The sequence below is a fragment of the Adiantum capillus-veneris genome, chromosome 17 (genome assembly GCF_014529385.1).
Source record: "Adiantum capillus-veneris isolate H3 chromosome 17, ASM1452938v2, whole genome shotgun sequence".
NCBI classification, from domain to species: Eukaryota; Viridiplantae; Streptophyta; class Polypodiopsida; order Polypodiales; family Pteridaceae; genus Adiantum; species Adiantum capillus-veneris.
Genome location: NC_140947.1, coordinates 29260046 through 29281507, shown reverse-complemented (window position 1 = coordinate 29281507; position 21462 = coordinate 29260046). Strand labels below are relative to the sequence as shown.

The 21462-nt window shown below is 43.1% G+C and overlaps 2 protein-coding genes across 3 annotated transcripts in view; both read left to right on the top strand.

The window, feature by feature from the left end:
- Positions 1-600: 600 nt before the first annotated feature.
- Positions 601-21462, top strand: part of LOC147436990 (acyl-CoA-binding domain protein) — a 43562-nt gene continuing 22700 nt past the window's right edge. Inside the window, exons 1-3 of one of the 2 annotated variants that reach the window (XM_086485812.1) lie at positions 607-788; positions 960-1041; positions 16274-16345. In XM_086485812.1, coding sequence (XP_086341938.1) covers positions 664-788; positions 960-1041; positions 16274-16345 — 279 coding nt within the window. In that variant the 5' untranslated portion in view covers positions 607-663. Of the gene's footprint in view, positions 789-959; positions 1042-16273; positions 16346-21462 lie in introns of both variants that reach the window. The other variant, XM_086485813.1, reaches the window with a different exon arrangement.
- On the top strand, positions 10632-11192 carry LOC147436991 (uncharacterized). Its single transcript, XM_086485811.1, has one exon. The coding sequence runs from the start codon at positions 10640-10642 to the stop codon at positions 11060-11062; it is 423 nt and encodes a 140-aa protein (XP_086341937.1). The 5' UTR covers positions 10632-10639; the 3' UTR covers positions 11063-11192.

Sequence of the window (21462 nt, the reverse complement as noted above, 5' to 3'; positions counted from 1 at the left end):
TATTTTTCACATAGCACAACATGAAGTTGCAAGGAGCATTTTGAGGCTTGGAAGCATCCACTGTGGTAAAAGTTTTTTGCATGAAGAACCTCTTCTCTTCCTCTCCTCTTTTTTCATTTTGTGTCGACACAATGATGTAACGTCCATGTTCTTTGATATACTAACCTTTATACTCGTGTGCCTTGATAGATTGAAGATACTTGGAGAGTTACGACGTGCAAAACTTCTGAAAAGGTATACATGTTTATGTATTGAAGCACACTCTATTTTAAGTGTTTTTCGATGAGCATGTCCTAAAACTCTCTCTTGTTTGCTTGTGATGCAGGTAACATGGAGTCCAACACCTATCAATTTCATGATTCTCAAAGAGAAGACGATGACACCATTCTCTCTCAAACACAATTCTCCCAACCTTATTTCAATCATTTCTCTCATTTACCATTTCCTATGCCCAATAAAGTTTGAAGGCCCCTCAAGTTTTGGGGCCTTTGGGGGAGCGCTTTAAGCCTTTTGCATTTTGGGTATGGTCGTGAAAAAAGGAAAAAGACTAAAATAGGAGAGCTTGTTTTTAAATTTACTTGTGTGACCATAGGTAATTAGAGGTCATTATAAATTCGGCCGCGAGCTGCGAGTTGTAATGCCGCTGTACGTACTACGTCAGGAATGGCGAGGAGGAGGGTCGGGCTGGGCAGTCTTGTAGGTTTGTTGGCAGTCTTTTTTTTCGGCATCGGGCTCCTTCAGCGTATGTGGACCTTCCATGCCGCTCTCTCTCTTGCACAGGGCAACGCGTAATCTCTCTCTCTCTCTCTCTCTCTCTCTCTCTCACACACACACACACACACACACACACACACCCCCCCCCCCCCCCCCCCCCCCCCCCCCCCCCCCCCGCGACCCGAGAGGTGCACCGCAGTGTGCGCTCTTTTTTGCATAACTTAATCAAACCTATCTTGTTACAGGGCTCACTTGGAAAAACTTTATGAATCTTCCCTTGATGAAACTGCTGATTGGAGGAACAAGTATGACGTCGATATGAAACAGGCATAAGCTCAGTTCCAGTTGTTTTTGTGATGCTTTTAATTGGGACTAATGCATACACAACGGTTTTTGGCCGAAGAGGAAACTGTTCCTGTTTCAAGATTCTTGTGCTAAAACTGAAACATATTACTCGTCTGAGGGGTTTTTTGGGGCTTTAGGTGCTGAAAAGTCATATTTTCAAGCTTGGAATCTTCATGTGAATCCTCTTGATCATCAAAGCATGGTATGTGCATCTATTTAAAGAGGTAGAACTATAAAAAATGGCAAGGGGGAATGTCCGAGTTGCTTGCATGCTTACTTTGGTGTCTATAGAAAGACCGGCAATTTTGTAAGCCTATTTGTGGGATCTCCAGTTGCAAACAAGCCTGTCAAGTAGGATTTTAGAAGTGAAATCATAAAATCTGTGCAATTAATGCAAAGATAGGAAAACACTTAGCAATTGTTTATTGAATTTGCATAGTTGATGCAAAGGTAGGAAAAAACCATGCGGTTGGTCTTGTCCAGGTAGCAGAAGCAGTAGTCAAGGAAGTCGAAATAGTAGGATATGTGGGGTTGTTGCGGTCAATAAGCCAATCCCACAAGTCGGTCGTTGTTAGAATAACCATGATCTTCATCTTTCAAACCATAAAGTTGGAACCGTCCAACTTCTCCGATGGGTATGGGTGAAATTTCCACATCCCATTGTAGAAAGTCGACAAAATTGCAAGAAAAGATAAGTAACTAGAAAATCTCAAAGTCTTATGAAATAGAAATGAAGAGTAGAAGGAGATCTGAAAGCCACGCCTGAAAAATAGTGAAAAGCTGATTCAAGGATGAAGTGATTGTATTCAAGCACGGGAATCTAGAAGTCCCCTAGAGAGCAAGGGTTCCTTGCAGCCCACACCAAACAGAGCTATCCGAGGAGGGTTGATAGCGCAGGCTGAGACCGGTGGTAGATGCAATTGAATCAGAAGGTGCTAGAGTAGATAGAAGGGAGTATCTAGCTGAAAATTAGCGAACATGGAGGAATCCGATGAAGATGCTGAGGCTACCTTGACAGGAAAGCAATCCGGGAAGAGGAAACTCCTATTGAAGTTAAGGTCAAGAGAGCAACTAGTGAGTTGGTCGATGAGGAGATTCTTGATAGATATCACGTGCACATGGCTGTGTGTGCCATGTGGACATGCTTCATGGACTTCCAGAACGAGTCTTTTTTCCTTTTTCTAGATAGGAGTGTCTAGAATCCTAGGAGGATTAGTACCGGAACCTTTGAGTGCCTTTTCGCAGAACTTGCATGTCCGGACGAGTCCATTTGATTAGGTTTTCTAGTTGTGGAACCCTCTCGCATAAATGGTTTGTACACACGTTTTGACAGGTGTTATTACACTACGGTGGACATGGTTAGAGGAATCCAATGAGTCATTTCCCGCGTCGATCGGATTCTCGGGTGGACAGATGTGCAACAATTTCACCCATAAACTGACCCCTAGTCCAATTTATTAATAAATCATTTTTCTGATCTATTTTGTTGGATCTGGTGGACAGTTTGCTCTACCTAACCCTTAGCAGATTTACAAGCTAAAATTCTTGCCTGTAAGGGAAGCGAGGCAGCCTATCAGTTTAGCAAGTTGTTTGCAGATTTCTAGCGCTAGCTAAAGAGGAGTAATCAACTAGCATTTTTGTTGAGATCAGCCAACGTTTTCTGCAACAACCTCCGGCCCTAGCGTTTTCTGCAACAGCCTCCAGCCCTAGCGTTTTGGCCTTGCATCGCCAGATCAGCCCTAGTGCTAGTATTAGCAACATATCAACCTCAACGTGAGTGTGACATGTGGCAATAGCATCGGAGCAGTGCTAATGCAAGATGTTGGGTAGTAGCTCATGAGAGTAGAATCTTGCAAGGGCCAGAAAAGACTATGCAAATCTATGAGAAAGAGTTATTGGCCGTCATTCATGCGCTCTACCTGCTAGGTGCTGATTTTGTTGTCCAGAAAGATCATCAGACCTTGCGATACTTCTTGATACAGTCAAAGCTATCCGAAAAGCATATAAGGTGGGCAAACATTCTTTCTATGTTCCGCTTCCAGATCATGCATGTGGAAGGCAAGAAGAATGTTGTGGTTGATGCGTTATCAAGGAAGCCACAAATTTCAGCCGTGTCATTCCTTATCATCATGAGCTGGATGACATGAAGGAACAATATGCTATTGATGAAGATTTTGCAAGGATTTTTGAATAGTTGTGAGGGAGGCAACAACATGAGCACTACCTCCTTAGAGACGGTTTTATGATGATGCATGGCAGAGTTTGTGTTACTAGGCCATTGCGACATAAGGTCATGGTAGAAAGTCATGTCCCACCGCATGTAGGGCATGGTGGTATTGATGCGACATTAAAGCGGCAGACATTCTTTTATTGGCCTACTTTGAGGAGAGATGTGGATGCCTTTGTGCGAGCATGCGTAATTTGCCAAAAGGTCAAGTTTGAGAGGCAAAAGGCACCAGGATTGTTACAGCCACTGCCGATTCCGGATAAGCCATGGGAAAGCATTGCTACGGACTTTATCTTTGATCTTCCAAGAACGCCAACAGGGAATGATGGTATATGGACCATTATTTGCAGGTTCAGCAAACATGCCCATTTTATCCCTGTCAGGAAGAAGATAAAATCTGATCAGATGGCACGGTTATTCTTGTACAATGTATTCAAGTACCATGGTATGCCACAATCGATTGTCAGTGATCGTGATCCTCGCATGACAAGTTTGTTTTGGAGAGGATTGTTTGAGAGAACATGGGCACTACTCTCAAGTTCTTGTCTTCGTTTCATCCACAAACTGATGGACACAGAAGAGGCTAATTCTACTGTCTTGGATCTGCTGAAATGTTATGTGTCAGATAATAAAGGCAAGTGGGAACAGTATTTGCCTATGCTTGAGTATGCGAAACAATACGGTGCATTCGTCAACTGGCAAGGCGCCTTTTGAGATTGTTGAAGGCAGCAAAACGGTTCCTCCCATTTTGCATACAAAGGACAAGATCTTTGAGGCAGATCGGTATGTCGAGAACATGGATGAAATGTAATCCACCTATGGATGCAAAGTGGATGGAAGAGCATGAACTGTCAGAGACCAAATGTATTGCAGCTTTACCTTCAGCCTACGTATGTCCCAACACAACGTGTGCAAAGGAGGGGTAATGATAGAGCTAGCACATCAAATGTACATATGGATTCAATGTATTAGAAGTGTGCATCGTTTTTTAAATGTTAAATGTACAATGTTCACTTCTATCATAGATGAAAATGACAAAAGTATGAAGGTCTCATTAAGTCATTTGTATCTATGTCTTATCATCTTTCTTGCGGATACATGCAATGATAAGAGAGTATTAACAACACAAGATCATCAATGGCATGTATTTATGGTATGCAATCGAGGACGTTTGCGATTTCAAGAGAAAGGTATGTCACAAGGATGTGGCAATTGCTAACCTTAGTTTTTGGTTTCTTTCCGATAATTTTTGTTTAATTTTTGAGACCCTCTTTTTGAAGTTGCAAATGGCCGGACATTGTATGGCCAGTGTGAAATAAGAGTTTCACCCGCAAACGGGAAGTTGGTTGGCATTGGAATTCGAGTAGTAAAAGGGTGTCTAGGCTCAGTTCAAAGTCATTTAGGTCCCCTCGTCGCACTTAACAAGTTGGTGGATACTAGGAAATTAACTCAATAAAGGCACAATGCTAAGGTGGGGTCACCAAGAAAAAATCACCCGAGAACTTGGCTACATTGCATTTTTGGACGTGGTCCTAGTGGTTAAAGACGGTCAGATGACAAGTGAGAGTCCGAAAGCATCTCCTAAAATTTAGGAAACTGCTATTTTGGACCAGAAGATATCAAACGGAAAAACCATGCATGAGTGCCACTTGGCACATTTTTGGGCATTTTCCACCTTGAGAGAGAGAGAAGCGTTGAAATAAACATGGGGGTTGCATTTTTGATCCGTATGGTGGATTGTTGCATGTATTGCTATCGTGTGCAAGCTTTCCCTCTCATGTACAGTGTAGTGCAAGAAGTGATGTCCTGCACACTCTACACTGCTCTCTCTTCTCCCTCCGTGTAGTTATGTGATCCCCACAGGAGGGCTCTTCATTTGACCTATTGTCAAAGAATGTGTCAACAAACTTCTAATGCGAGCGGAAAATCTGGTCCATCATTCCCTTGAACGTGGCAAGAGCATTTGTAAGACCAAATGGCATCACTAAGAACTTATAAAGACCAAATGTCGTTATAAACGCAGTCTTGTGCACATCCTCTGGCCTTATAAGAATCTGATGGTACCCACTCTTAAGGTCTATCCTATTGAAAATTGCAGCACCCTCTAAACGGTCAAGAATATCATCAATCCTTGGGATAGGAAACCTGTTCTTGATGGTATTCTTGTTCATGCACGGTAATCAATACACATGCGCCAAGAGCCATCCTTCTTTTGCACTAAAAGCATTGGGGAGCAAAAAGGTGAAGAACTAGGCTGAATCAGTCCCTTCTCTAAAAGCTCCTCTACCTGGTATATTATCTCTTTCTGTTGCGCCGCACTAACCATGTAGGGAGGCCTGTTTGGTGGGCTACACCCTGGCACCAAATCTATCACATGGTCCTTAGGCCTCTCCGGTGGCAATTGAGACGGTAATGAATCAGAAAAACAGTCATTAAACTCTTGCAAAAATGCTGACCTTTCTTTATCTAACAAATATAAATTGGACCGACAATTATCTGAAACATCACGTGCAAAGATCAAGTACACAGAAAGACGATTTTTAATTACAGAAGTGATAGCCGAAGCAGATACAATAGGGACTCTTGCCTTCAAAGTTTGGTGGGCTACACCCTGGCACCAAATTTATCACATGGTCCTTAGGCCTCTCCGGTGGCAATTGAGACGGTAATGAATCAGAAAAACAGTCATTAAACTCTTGCAAAACTGTTGACCTTTCTTTATCTAACACATATAAATTGGACTGACAATTATCTAAAACATCACGTGCAAAGATCAAGTACACAAAAATATGATTTTTAATTACAGAAGTGATAGTCGAAGCAAATACAATAGGGACTCTTGCCTTTTAAGCCATAGAGAAAGGAATTTCTAGTTTCGTAGTAAAATTTGAGGAGTCTTTAGGAGTTCAAGGTATTTTACCCATTGGAAGTCTGTAGTCCTCAAGAAAGCTTCTTCGAAATTAGCATCTTGCTCTAGGAACATTTCCTTTAGGAAGGAATAGTGTAAGGTGCAGCGGAAGTGAATGTTGAACTTTGCTCAAGATGAGTGCTCCGAACTGTGCTCAAGGTTCCTTTTACTTACGGAAGGGAGAGCCTTCCGTTCCTTTAGTGAGAGAGTGCAATGGACACAAACAAAGTGAACACTGTGAATGAAGGTACATGAGACTGAGAGATAGAGAGAAGAATACGACACTAGAATGTTGTCAAACCCTCCTCCGAAGGCCTATGGCGAAAGCAGTCTACTTATGATTGCACAAATCTCTACAATGCTTGGACTTGCAGACGATGTCGACGACGACGAGACGGGCTGAAATCTGAAAATGCTAAGGGCTGAAATTTGGAAATCTTTATCTGTTGAATTTTGACTCTATGTCGGTGACGATGTCGATGGCGACGATGCAACGACGACGCACTGAAAACGCAGATGCTGAAATCTGTGTTTTCCGGGCTGAATCTGCAAACTATGCTGGATCTGATCGTGCAGCGAGGATCTGCTGCGGGAAGGTGAGATCTGCGAGGTTTGGGACTTCTTCTGCGGTATTTGATTGCTGAAAACTGAAAACGCTGGTCTACTTGTTGGTTTTGTCGCGAAGATTTGCAAAAACGCTGAGGTGTCTTGCAGATGCAAAAACGCTAGGGCTGAAAATCTTTTGCTGCGGTGGAAATCTGCTAACTGTTGTAGAATCTGCTAACGCTAGTGGATCTGTTGTGTGCTGTGGTCGCCGGGGCTGATCTGCTGTGCAAAAACGCTAGGGCTGGTCTATGGTGCAAAAACGCCAGCGTTGATGTTGTGTTGCAAAAACGCTAGGCCTTGCTTGGGGGGGGGGGGGGGGGGGGGTTTGCTTAGAAGGTGCCTGTTGAGCAAGTGCTCCTGCTGCCTCTTCTCGACGGGGTTCCCATAAGTTGGTAGGACTTCTTCTTCTGTTACTTGTTCTTCTTAGGGTTTAGGCCCCTCGGTCGGCATATGTAAGTTGGTCCCATTCTTTAGGCTTTGACACGTCAGCAGTTTGTGACAATTCCTGTTATAAAGTTTTTGAACTCTTCAAGAAGCCTTAAGGAGAAATCTTCTCCTTTATATCTCCAAACTTTTGACTTTACAAGGCTATACACGAAGCTAAATGTCAGGAGGACGTGGCAACTGCTAACCTTAGTTGTTGGTTTCTTTCCAATGATTTTTGTTTAATTTTTGAGACCCTCTTTTTGAAGTTGCAAATGGTCGGACATTGTATGGCCAATGTGAACGGTAGTTTCACCCGCAGACGGGAAGTTCGTCGGCACTGGAATTCGTATAATAAGAGGATGTCTAGGCTCAGTTCAAGATCATGTAGGTCCCCACGTCGCACTTAGCACGTTGGTGGATACTAGGAAGTGAACTCAAGAAAGGCATAAAGTCAAGGTAGGATCACCAACAGAAAGTATTCGACAGTTGGGCCACATTGCACTTTTGGATGCGGTTCCAATGAGGATAGATGGTCAGATGACCAGTGGGAGCCCAACGGAAGCATCTCGTAAAAATTAGAGAACTGCTATTTTGGGTCGTGAAATGTGTTCGTGTCATTACCTTCGGTATGACCTGGGGAACATTTTATTACTCTGCTGCAAAGTCAATTGATGCACAAGTTGAGAGATTTTTAAGCAGGAAGCCCAATGCGGGGAAATTGCATGCATGAGTGCAAAGTGGCACTTTTTGGTCAATTTACCAAGTTTGGGAGAACAGAACTCGTAACTGACTTTTTGGAGCAATTTTGGAGGCTGATAACTCTGATTTTCAACCATTTCTCTCCATTTTTGAGCTTCCCATGACTTTACCTAGGACCAAGGAGCGCATTTCCAGCATCGAAAGGCATTAGATGCGTGTTTACAGGGCTGTTTTGCTGCGTTTTCAGCGATACGCAGGTTTTGGCAGCCATGGTAATCTTCCCCTTTTTGCATCTATTTGTTCACAGATGCATTACAGGTCAAGGGCAGCAGAGGGGGCGCTCGATTTATGCTGGGGGATACTTCATTGAGAACCTATCACAGGTTAAGAGTTATGGAGTGCTTTCTTTCTCTCTCATGTACAGTGTGGTGCTAAGAGTGATGCCTTGCACGCTACACACTGCTCTCTCTCTCCCCTACGTGCAGTTATGTGATGCCTCACAAGAGGGCTCTTCATTTGACTGATGTACAGCTGTGAGGTTTCATGCTTTTGTGCTGAGGCAAGAGCCTCCTTGAGCAGGAACAGGGGTAGCTAACTGCTACTCCAAAGCAGGCACCAGTAAGGGTCATAACCTCACCGTACAGGTGCATTTTCAGTGCTGTGTATGCGCTGTAAATTGACTGTTTTTCAGCCATACGGATGCTAGAATCATTGGGAATATTGCCCCATTGGCAAAGGACAGTTAGGGGACTGTTTGGGGCTGAAAACAGGGCAAAAATCAGTAAATACAGCATGCTGAATTTACTGTTTTTGGGCAGGAATTAGAGGGTTTATGCCAATGGAAGTGAGTTCAAGCAGGGGAATTGGTTTTGCGCAAGTTTTGGGGCTGTTATGCTGCCGAAATTTGGCCTTACAGGTCGTATCTAGCTGAGATACAGGTAAAGGATTCCCAGGACTCTACTTTGTAATTTACCCTCTCAAAGTATAAAGAAATATCGAAAGGGGCGCCAATTTTGGGGCCTACAGGTTGTCGGCGTCTGCTCGGGGCATTCTAGCTTCCGAGCCGTGTGTGTATTCAAGTGTTAATTCCCGTTGCAGGTTTTCTTTGCATGTTCTCTGTGTGTGTGTCTAAAGTAAAGAATTTCGGGTGAAAGCCAACGCCGACCGCCCCATGGGCCGGTTTCATGGTTCCATTGCCGGGATATCAATCATTTTTTCCTCAAAGAGTGAGCCTCGGTTGTTTTGGGTAAAGACACATAGTACAGGAACGCGGGATTACACTATGGCCGACAAAGGGAAGGGCATTATGGAAGAGGGTTCCTCTTCATAGGACAGACAGGAAATTCCGCATGTACTCCCTGCCAAATTATTTTCTGCTGCGTTTTTAGGGTTTGCAAGTATGAACCAAGATGAGATAGGGAGACGTCTCACGGTGGTAGATTGGCCACTAGATCTCCTGCGCGAGTGACGTGGGTATGCCAGGTGACACGTTGCTTGCCGATTCTCTGAGGCGATTGCCTGGATTCTATGACGCATTGGTAAATCATCTTGAAATTTGAGCTTGCTTGGTCGTGGGTGGTACGTCAATGTTGTGGAATTATACTCGTTTGCAGAGGCAAGAGCCTCTTGCACAGGTAAAAAGTTAAGGGACAGGTTGCAACATGCTATGTGGTGAAGTTCAAGAACTATCCACCTATGGATGCAAAGTGGATGGAAGAGCATGAACTATTAGAGTCACCAAATGTATTGCAGCTTTACCTTGAGGCCTTTGGGTTACAGCCTACGTATGTCCCAACTATGGAGGGATCAACCTTGGGACTAATCTATCATCTGTTTATGCAGATGAAAGACCACGTTTCCAAATGCTCTCTGTTGACTATTGATCGGTAAGGGGTTCCTCATGTTCTAATGGTTATCTGTTTTAATCATCAAGTCTAAGTTCTAACTTGTATTTACAAGTTTTGATATTTCAGCCGATCAGATTTATTGGGATGTGTTGAGAGCCGCTGGACTTTCATGAGCCGCCCCATTCATACGATGGTTGCCATGCTTCATCCTCTCTACAGGTCGCCAGAGCTATGGAGTGATACCTTGCTCAACACAAAACAATCAGAGTATGTTGGGATCATGTTTTCAGAGGATGATTAGCTTGGGATAGACAAGGAATTCATCAACTACATGAATGGCATTGGTGCTTCTTTCACGAGAGCAGTTTCTTTGAGGAAGGAAGCCACAAAGTATCCTTGACTTGGTGGCACTCGTATGGGAGAGTTGGTCTTCCCAACCTCTCACGCCTGCTCTTCGTATCCTTTCTCAGGTTAGCATCCTGCCATCCATAATTCCATTGTATATACCACTTTTAACTTCTTCATCTTTATATTACTTTTCACTCTCCTAATTTTGTGTGCATTGATGATTGCGCTCTTGCTTGAGCACTGAGCAGGATTGCTCGGTTGGAGCATGTGAGCGCAATTGGAGTGCTTACTCTCTCATACACGAAGATTCGAAATCGCCTTAGCACTTCTCAGTTGGAGAAGTTGGTATATTGTAGAGCTAACATGAGGCTCGTGCGGAGTTACCATTCTTTGGGGCAACCCAAACAGGTAAATTATCTCGATGTTGGCCACTTTAAACTCAACCTGCAAGCATATGCCATAAATAAGTCATTTTAACTTTATTTTACTCTTCAACAGGTGGATGCGACAGAGCTGAAAATGGTAGATGATCCTAGACCAGAGGAGGTGGACCGACAGATCAGAGACGAGCAGGAGCAGATTCTCAGAGAGCTGCATAGAGAGCTTGAGAGCGTGGATCGTCGTGTGACTAGATCACGTGCACGAGCTCTTAGCCTTCCTCTACGCACGGTGGGAGGTGATCCAGACACTGTGAGACGAGAGAGTATTCGCAAGGGGAAGCTTCCTATTCGCTCCAATCGCAGGCGAGTGAATGAAGCTGTCCGGCTCATCCATGCAGAGATTGCTGATATGCCTGAGGAGGCTTGCGGTGCAGAGGTGCTTGTACCAGAGTTGACATATGCTGAGCCTGACCCTGAGTTTGATGAGGAGGGCAATGTCCTTGATGATGGGGGCTTGCTCTCTACCGACGATTCATCTTCCGCATGTGACACAGACTTTTGAGGCTGTACGTCTTAGTGCACACTGCATGCTTTGGAGGACAGGCTGTAGTAGACTTTTATTGTTATTATGGCATTGTAGTATTTCACAGTACTTTGTTTTGGATCTTGATTGAGTTTGTATGGTATATGCCGACTTCTGGCTGATGCCATGGACATGATGTTTGTAGTTGTTATTTGGTTTTATGATTTTTGGTCATTGGTTTTCTCATTGAGTATTGAGGCTGAATTTTGAAAGGTCTGTGAACTTAAGTTTAGTGTAATTTTCTTTTTTTACCTATCACGTACCTAAAGGTTGGTTCAGTACGGAAGTACATTCTGTACGTACCTAAACCGCACCGTACACTATGTACCTTTCCACCTTGTCGTAGCGTATGGAGACCTCCACATATGGAAGCGGAGGAGGCACGTTGATTAAAGCATGCGAAAGCGACGAAGCGACCTCTTCCGATCTTTCACTTTAGAAAAAGTGGATATTTTATTGTAGATCCATCATCTTTGAAGTTCTTAGGTTGAGAAATTGAAGGTACATGTGGTGGATAATAGAAATATGCATATGGGTTCCAATTGTGAAACACAAGAGGTGGTGGAGAAGGTGGTGCAAAACCAAGTGTTGTAACCATCGTAAGAAAAACTCTCCCAATTGGAATAAAAGCATCTGTAGATTGTCGCGAAGAAGCTTTTATGCTGTCAGGTACTGGCCTGCCGGAGGAAAAGACGTGAGACATGACAGGTGGTAGCATAAAATTTAGGAACTGTTGAAAGTTCTGCAGAATAGGGAAATTTTGTCGAGGATGCTTCGTGTAACAAACTTGGACACCCCAAGTCTAGATTCTGTCGCGACACGAGAGAGAATCACTTAAAATACTTCACAACTGTAAAATCATAGTTCAATTTGGTCGATACGACCCGGCGTAGTTCCGTGCCCAGAGAGATTGGCCCCAAAGATTGGCGTCCCTTTCGGTATTTCTTTTATATTAATCTTTGAGCAAAGTACAACTCCCGTAGGGTCCTCCATTTTTAGACTCCGCGTCCAGATGCCCTGAGAAGTGAGGCCCTTAGGGTTCTTTTATTCTTACAAGGGATGCCCAAAAGCAGAGCCCCAAAAGCAATTAAACTCAAAAGCAAAAGTTCCAAAAGCAACTAGTCCTCAAAAACTGGCAAAAAGCAGCGAGCGTAAATTACGGAATTCCGTATAGCTGCCACATCAGCATGTCAGCGCGAAATACTGGTGTCCGTACATCTGTCACGTCATTAGCCAGTCAGCGTAATTTCCGGGGGACTTGCCATGTTAGCAGTCAGCGTGTGTGTGTTTGTCTGGGGGCTTGCCACGTCACCAGTTTGTGACATACCTCCCTCTTGAAAGAATTGTAATCGCCCTCGATTACGCTTGCAAAACAGACAGAGGCCATAAACTATCTTAGTAGACACTGTTAGAACCGACGCACTAGACACGACACATCTAGCACTTATACAAGACGACAGTCACATCACCGGACATCACAAGACATCACATGACAATTAATCACAGAAACATTGATTCCAAATCTCAGACCATGATTGCCAGCAATGTATTTAGTAACCACATCTAGATCCATTCCGGACCATACTGATGTCGGGTTAACTAATCCCATATTGCGATCATGTCTAGAGAGATTTTCGACTCAAGCACTGTCGTGTGCAAGTAGTCATTCGCTTCAAGCACTGTCGTGTGCAAGAATATGTCGCCTCAAGCACTATCGTGTGCGGGAAATTTTTTTCGGGAATCCAATCCATCACTAAGTTCATACTGAACAGAGTGGTCCAGTCATTCATTCCACTGAATCAGTCGTGATTCATGATTCATTATCCGGTTCATTCGGAAGCTGTCATTGCTCCAAAATCATCATCATCTCATTCTTAATCGTGTTATCTGTCCACAAATAGCAGGTCCATTAGTTTCCTTCAAAATTCTTGATACTTATCGTTGTCAGGCTCATTCTGGAGCTGTCACATTGCTCCGAATTCGTCATCCATCAAGGTGGAAAGGTACGGAGTGTACGGTACGTAATCAGTACGTAAGGTACGTACTTCTGTACGGAACGGCCTTTAAGGTATGTGACCAGTACGTAACATTTGGTAACAACAAAAAGAATAGTGACTTTAGCCTTTTTCAGCCTATACATACTAGGAACTACATAGAGTCTAGACATAGATACGACTTCAAACATCCATTAGATATTGCTTCAATCTGGTTCCTAAAAACAATCTCAACGGCTGTGTAACGCACAACAACATTTTCTTCATCAAGTAGCCATCCCGAATGGAATATCCCGCTACTCCCTCCCCATTCTGTATTTGATTGAATACGTCAAAAATCTAGATACTAATGGCAAGATGTCCCAAAAAAAAAAAAAAAAAATAAATTTAGGGGGGGGGAAAAAAAACCCATACACTACCTATCCGTACGTACGGAACCGTGCCGTACTGTACGGATCTGTACGTACGTACGGATGCAACCTTCTCATCCATTATCATCGATTTCATTTGTTATTTGCACACATCTAGCAAGTTCTTCCAGAGAACATTAATGTCATACATAAGTCAAATTCATCTTCAAAAATTCCTATTTCAAAGTTCTTCATTCACATACTTAGTTCATACTGAACACAGTGTTTCAATCATCTAGTCATCTCATCCGTCCGGAAGTCTCGATGCACCTAGATCCCACTCACCACAGTATCCAGCCATCTCATTCATATGGAATCTTGATGCACTAGAATCATTCAACATGCATCATTATTCATTCAATCAAATTCATCATTCTTATCTCTAATCGAAAGGATATCCGATTCATTCCTTAGCTATCATCGCTCTCGATCTCACCATCTCATCCTTGATTTGACGTGCAAAACAAGCAAGGAGATGGCTCACCTTGTTACAAAAGAGTGGATGTCTAGCTCCATGCTTCCCAATCCATACAGATGCGAGTTCCTCGCTCCTATTTCTGGTTATCTGCCACAAACAACTAGATTGTTAGTACATCAATATCTCTTTTAGTGACCTTTTCAGTATCGAGTTCATCTTCTGGTCAACTGTTCTGTTCCAGCTCTTCCTGCGAGTAAAGCTTCCACTTTTCTGCACTCGTCTATCCTTTCAGTTTCGTCTCCTCCTGAGAAGAGAATCAATGGCCACTGGGGTCGTAAATCTCGGGTCTCTGGAGTACGTCATCAATCTTTTCACACCTATGTCAACCTGTAGTGGACGCTTGTATTCTGCTCTGGCAAACTTTACCAAAAAAAAAAAATAAAAAAAAATTTGCCCAAATCTTCACTCTTTTCTTCAGTTCCCGCGTCAGATTTCAACTTTTCTTTGCCTTCCCGTTGAGAGGTGTTATCTCCATCAGATTCTTCACGAGAACCCATGTGTAATCTGGGATTCTTTATGGCTTTATGCCTTGTAAGAGAGAGCGATGAAGATGGGAGCATGCCCGATGCGCGATGTATGAAGGGTGGGAGTGGCTAATAAGTCCGGGTTCTAGTAAGTCCGGGTTCGGGACTCGAAGATTCTCCAACAACAATTTTAAAAATTGCCCAAGTGATTTGTCTGCCCTTTAGTAGGACCGATATGCTTTGAGAAAAGCACACGCCTGATGCTCTGATACCACTATAACAAACTTGGACACCCCAAGTTTAGATTCTGTTACGACACGAGAGAGAATCACTTAAAATACTTCACAACTTTAAAATCACAATTCAATTTGGTCGACACGGCCTGACGTAGTTCCGCACCGTGAGAGATTGGCCCCAAAGACTGGCGCCCCTTTTGGTATTTCTTTTATATTAATCTTTGAGCAAAGTACAACTCCCGCGAGGTCCTCCGCTCTCAGACTCCGCATCAAGATGCTCTGAGAAGTGAGGCGCTTAGGGCTCTTCTATTCTTACAAGGGATGCCCAAAAGCAGAGCCCCAAAAGCAGTTAAACTTAAAAGCAAAAGTTCCAAAAGCAACTAGTCCTCAAAAACTGACAAAAAGTAGCTAGCGCAAATTACGGAATTCCGTACAGCTGCCAAGCATGTCAATGCAAATTGCGGGCGTCCGTACAGCTGCCATGTCATCAGCCAGTCAGTGTAATTTGGGGGCTTGCCACGTTAGCAATCAGCGTGTGTGTGTGCGCGCGAGCGCGGGGGCCTTCCACGTCACCAGTTTGTGACACTTTGAAAGTATCTCACGAAGTTTTATCGATAAGAAATTGCAAATACTCATTGGAATCCAAAAATGCCATCCTATTTGTTTCAGAAGGATCGTTTGCTTGTCGCAAAAGCAAACAATTATAGCTCTGGTACCATTGTAACAGACTCGAGTGTGCCGAATAACAGACAAGACTAGGACAAAATTTTAGCACTCAACACAATTGAAATTGAGAGAAAGAGATTCCACATTGTAGACATGGAGTCACGGAGTTCCACAATTAGATTGCAATGGCCACAAAACCTTGGTGTCCCTTTCGATAATTCTGCTATATAGATCTTCAGAGAGTACAACCGCCGGAGGAGCCCACTTTGCAATCTGCTACCAAGCTAATCTGCAGGATTTCTCGCGAGGTCTTATTTGAAGCCCACTGACCAAAAAGAAATAGATAAAAAAGCTGGTGCTGCACTCAAGAGCAATTGCTTGCAATTGCACGCCCAGAGGGTCAGCAATTTCGTGTTTAAAACTGCCATATCATTAGCGAAAAATTCGCCTCATTTTACGGGTGACGTCAGCAAGCCGGTACATAGGTTGCCATGTCATCACTTGTGATCTTGTCTCTCTTCTCTTCTGTTGAGGCTACCACTTCATCGCTTTTCTAGGTCACTTATTCTATTGTACAAGTAACTCTCTTCATCCAATTATCTGAGAGTTATTGAGTTATTGCTCTTGGGCCTCTCTCTCTCTCTCTTAATTTTTTTGTCTCCTCTATGGGCTTTCCTCTTTGCATTCCTTCACATGCACAAATGGTTTTGTGAAAAACACTACTACTCAAATGTGTATTTTATTGAAAGAACTATTTTTGTTCAAAATAAAATTGAGTTCTAATTTTTTAAGAGTGTTAACTATTTCTAGACTTGAAGTTTAAAAAAGTAATGTAAAAAGATAGGTTTTGTTGATTGTTACAAGATTTTTTGTAATAGTAATCTGTTTGTTTTTAAGTGTCTTAAAAAAACGTCTGACATATAGTTGTATCTTTTTCTTTAGGTGACGGAAGCACTAGAAGAGAAAGTTAAGCTAATTCAAGATCTTGAAGCTAAGATAGAGAACTTGAAAAAGGTAATTGTTGTGGTCTTGGAGTCTTGTTTGAGAGTCCTTATTAGTTGCTAGTTACACACACTATATGTAACATTGTGTAACGCCCATGTAGTATGGCATGCACACACAAAAACACACGCAAACATAATGTCATACATACATGTGTATCAATGGACTTGAAGCATTTTAAACTCTTTGTACACAATATACAACCACTTTTTTTGAGAGAGAGAGAGAGAGAGAGAGAGAGAGAGAGAGAGAGAGAGAGAGAGAGAGAGTTCTATTATCGTCCTCGGAGGTCAAATATGACCTATGGGACCAAATGAACATGTCACGTGGTGTGAGTGGAGGTCATAAGTGACTCTCGATGCTCAAAAATGGCTGAAATGAGCGTCGCAATAGAGAGTCCACATTGTGGTTGGGAGAGGAAGGTATGTAGGGAGAGCTCATGGCTGAATATATGGGGAAAAGAGGACCTAATGTGGTCAAAAGCTGAGCACTCAAGTAATGTGTGGGACCCACTCTCTCGCACTTGACGAGGGCATAAGGTGCAAAGTCGATGAGACTCCTCGCCACTACCCCAACGTCCTGTCTCGCAGCGTAGAGAATGGGAGCTAAGACGAATGGAGGCAATGGTGCACTCAATGAGATGGGCTCAAGGATGTAGGGATGGGTTCGGTTACCGCGTTCGGAGAAGAAGAGAGATTTGTAGTTTGGGGCAATGTGTGTGATGTAATGGCTAAAGCGAGAACCTCCGGATTTCTCCCAAGCCGTGATACACTGGCGTTGTAAGAAGGTCTCATTAATTTGGGAGTCGATCGACACATCCTTAACCAAGTGACATGCATCCCATCTTCCAAACCATTTCTTGATGTCAAGCATCCACCCCGAACTTAGTATTTTGCTCTTGCATGTCTTTTGGACCTTTTGACTTGCTTCATATGCGATTCTAGGAAGTCGATACAAAGGACTACTTTGTGTCTTAAGCATATACTCCACAACTCTTTGCATGTCCAAGACCTGAAGCGATCTGGAGTCAAGAAGTAAGAGCATGTAGGGTGTTTGTGTCTTGACTTGGAGAAAGTTGGTGAGAAAACGCTTTTGGACATTCTCAAAGTCTTTCCAAGTAGACTTCCCAATGCTATCACCCCACACCTCCACTTCATAAAGAAGCACCGGTGTCACCAATGTGTCAAAGAGGTACTTTTTGAGAGCCCAACACTTGATCTCTCCAGCATTGCACATATTCTCAAATGCATAATAAGCTCTCTTTCTCGCTTCCAAGCGATGCATTGCGCAATCCTTCCATTTACGATTGGATGGAACCTCAAGGCCAAGGTACTTGAAGCTATCTACCACTTCAAGTTGCTCATTGTTGTATACAATGCATGGATTTTTGTCATTGAGGGTCTTTACAAGCATAACCTTGGTTTTTGATCCATTCACGATAAGCTCGCTATGTAGGCAAAAGCGTTCCAAGACACTCATAACACTATATTATCGGCATAAAGCAAAAGCATGATCACCGCATTTCTGATCTTAACCTCTTCTATGCCTTCTTGTTGCATAAAATCAAGAACCATGCATTCCAATTCATCAATGAGTAGCTCAAAGAGGGTTAGGGAAAGTCGGCATCCTTGTTTGACACCAATGGTGCTTGCAAATTTTTTTGAAATTCCATCTCCTATACGTAGTCGACATATCACTTTTTGGTAGATGCGAAAGATTGCATGAATAAATTCTCTCGGCACTTGAAGGATTTCATACGTCGCAAAGCATATGAGGAAAGAATCAAGAAGGTCAAGGTGTCATCTCAAGAAGAAAAGTCACTTGAGGAGGATGCAAGTGCACCCAACAAATAGGGACACATGATCTATGAGACCAACTCACGCTTGCGAATAAGCTTTTGCAATTGTAACGGCTATCCATGGAATGCGGGAATTGGCATTGATGAGCTTACCAATGACTCCGATGTGATACTTCTTGTCGACATGGGAGCATGATGCGCAACGAATTCTTGAATTTGACAAATATGATGTGCATTCTTTGATGTGGGCCAAAAATGCAAAGTAACGTAGAGGCCAAGGAGGCGTAGCAAAAGGATTTGAAAGATGTTTCCATTGTCAAAGAAGATAAGTATAAATGCTACTTATGGCTGAAAATTAGCCCACCAAATGGTCAAGTCATGTTTGTGTTTGGTTGCTACATTCCTCACTATGACTCCCACTTTTATGCTCGCTTGAATATGGATAGAGATCAGCCCTTTGTTGAACTAGAGGAAGACATTGCTCATTACAAGGACCATGGTGAAGTCATTGTCTTTGGAGACATGAATGCTCGCACAAATACGTTACAACACGACACACAACAAGTCGACATTCCATATGTCTCAAGCAGAATGAATGACTCATACATGTATAATCGCAGTTCTAATGATGCAAAAGAATTGGATCACGATGGAAAGTCACTTCTACATATGTGCATTAGTACCGGAATGCTCATTGCAAATGGTGTATCTTTATGGCAAGGCACCAATGACTTTACATGTAGAAAGCACAATGGTGATAGCTTGATTGACTATATGTTGTTTTCGGAAGCCACTCTAGAATGCATACAAAGCTTTACACTTCGTGAGTGGAATCTAGAATCGGATCATAGGATGCTATGTATTGATCCAAGTGTGGTAGAAGACCCGAGCATGTAGCCTCCAATCATGATGTGAATCATTCGTACTTACGTCTAAACTTCAAACGAGCACCTATTTATGTTGATATGGTGGACCAAATGTTAAGCATTACAGAGCATCAAGAGAGCCCAACATTAGAATGCAAGTGGAAAGTTTTCAAAGAAGTAATACACGTCTTGCAAAAGGTCTACAAAGGGTAGCATATAACCGGTTCGTACAACGTAGAGGGCGGTACTATTTCAATTACCTGTTAACTTTACACAGAGCACTGAGATGGGAAGAGAACACAGTTGCGTCTAGCGACTAGAATGTCACTGCGCACACGAGACCGACACCCTGTAGGCCCCAAAGACTGGCGCCCCTTTCGGTATTTCTTTATTCAAATTAAGGTAGACGATCCGACCACTTAGCACAAACTTTCACAAAGCTGTCCAAACCTGGCGAGGGCGGGCAAGGTAAGCATTCCATAGCTTTTGTACCTGCTACAATCCACCTGAGGCTGAAAATGGCGCCCCCTTTGTTGATATGCAGCTCGTTTTTGCCTCCCAGTGTGGCAGAATCGCTCACAGGCTGACACGTCGCCTAGTTTCCGAGTTTGGGCTTTCCCTGCTAAAAATATCTCAACCGGTCCGTCAGTTGACTTGGCAGCAGAGCAATAAAATGTTCCCCTTGTCATTCCAGAGCTAATGACGCGAACACATTTTCCGGTCAAAAATAGCAGTTCCCTAAATTTTAGGAGATGCTTCCATGGCGTCCCTATCGGTCTCCTGACCATCATTGAAGACTACCATTTGACCAACATCTACAATGTGGGTTAATTTACCGGCCCCTTTCAACTTATAAAGTTGCAGTGACTTGACGAGTGGCCCAAATTCCAGTTTGGCGCACACGAGCTTCCATACTCATCAGAATTCAGTGCTAACTGGCCCGGGCAGTCCCTGTCTGACCGACCTAGATCCCCGATGTGAGAAACCCATTTGGCTGCAACCGTTTCACACTGGCCATGCAATGTCCACTTGCACCTTTTCAAGGGTTTTGGGACAAACAAGTAAAAATAAAATAAATATATCTAATACTTATTTACGGAAGGCAACAGGAAAAATACACCTCCTGGTGACACACCCCACCCTTGAAATATTGCAAGCGACCTCGCTTGCATGCCAATAACACATGCAGATATCTCGTGATATCACATATATTCTATGATGGGAATCCAAGATATACATGCTTCCGGAAATGTAGCGTTGGACGATTAAACAATCCCACCAACCTGGCTACGACACATATATCAAGCATAGAAGTCTTCTAGTGTACTCTTGAGCACAAACTTCTCTAGCTAAATTCTGTATGGAAAGAGTAGATACAATTGCTTAACTACTCTCTTGAGCATCATGAACCATGCTCTTGCCTTGCTCCAAAAAGGCTGCATCAAGTCACTGTGGGTTTCATCTGAAAGGCTTCAAGATACAATTGCAATAGCTGAGGTGAATGAACCAATTCAGACTCTTCCATCCATTTGGCATCTAACGATGGATAGTTCTTGAACTTCACCAAATAGCGTCTTGCAACTTTTCCTCTAACCTGTCTTTCTTTATGTGCCAATATCTGTTCAGGAACAAGGATTTCATCCAATTCTTCCACTTCGGGTTGTTCCTCATCAAGCATATTCTCTGGCACATCACCAACAAAGGGCCTTAGAAGGCTGACATGAAAAGCATTATGTATTAACCTGTAAGCTACATCGCTGATCTTTTCTGAAATGTGAAAAGGACCATAATATCGCATACTGAGCTTAGGAAACAAGCGTTCCTTGCCTTTCCTTTTCCTTAACCTGGCCTTTTCAAAGCGCAAAAGTACCCAATCACCAAGTGAAAATACAAGTTCACGACGGTGACGATCAGCAGCTTTCTTTTGCTTAGCCTGAGTCTTCTCAAGAGCAATCTTTATCTTCCTGTATGTTTCATCCATATCTTGCACATACTTGTCTGCCTCAAATATCTTGTCCTTAGTCTGCAAAATGGGTGGGACTTTCTTTGCTCCTTCTACTATCTCAAATGGTGCCTTACCTGTTGACGTATGCACAGTGTTATTGTAAGCATATTCAACCAATCGGAGATGGTGTTCCCAAGTTGCCTTGTGCTCTGAGACATAACATTTGAGCAGGTCCAAGACAGTAGAATTTGCCTCTTCTGACTGTCCATCAGTTTGCGGATGAAACGAAGAAGAGAACTTGAGCGTAGTGCCCATGTTCTCAAACAATGCCTTCCAGAAAAGACTCGTCATACGTGGATCCCTGTCACTGACAATTGACTGAGGTATCCCATGATATTTAAAGATATTGCTCATGAATATCTTGACCATGTGTTTTGGCTTTATCTTCTTCCTAACAGGAATGAAATGGGCCTGCTTACTGAACCTACAAATGATAGTCCAAATCCCATCATTTCCTGTT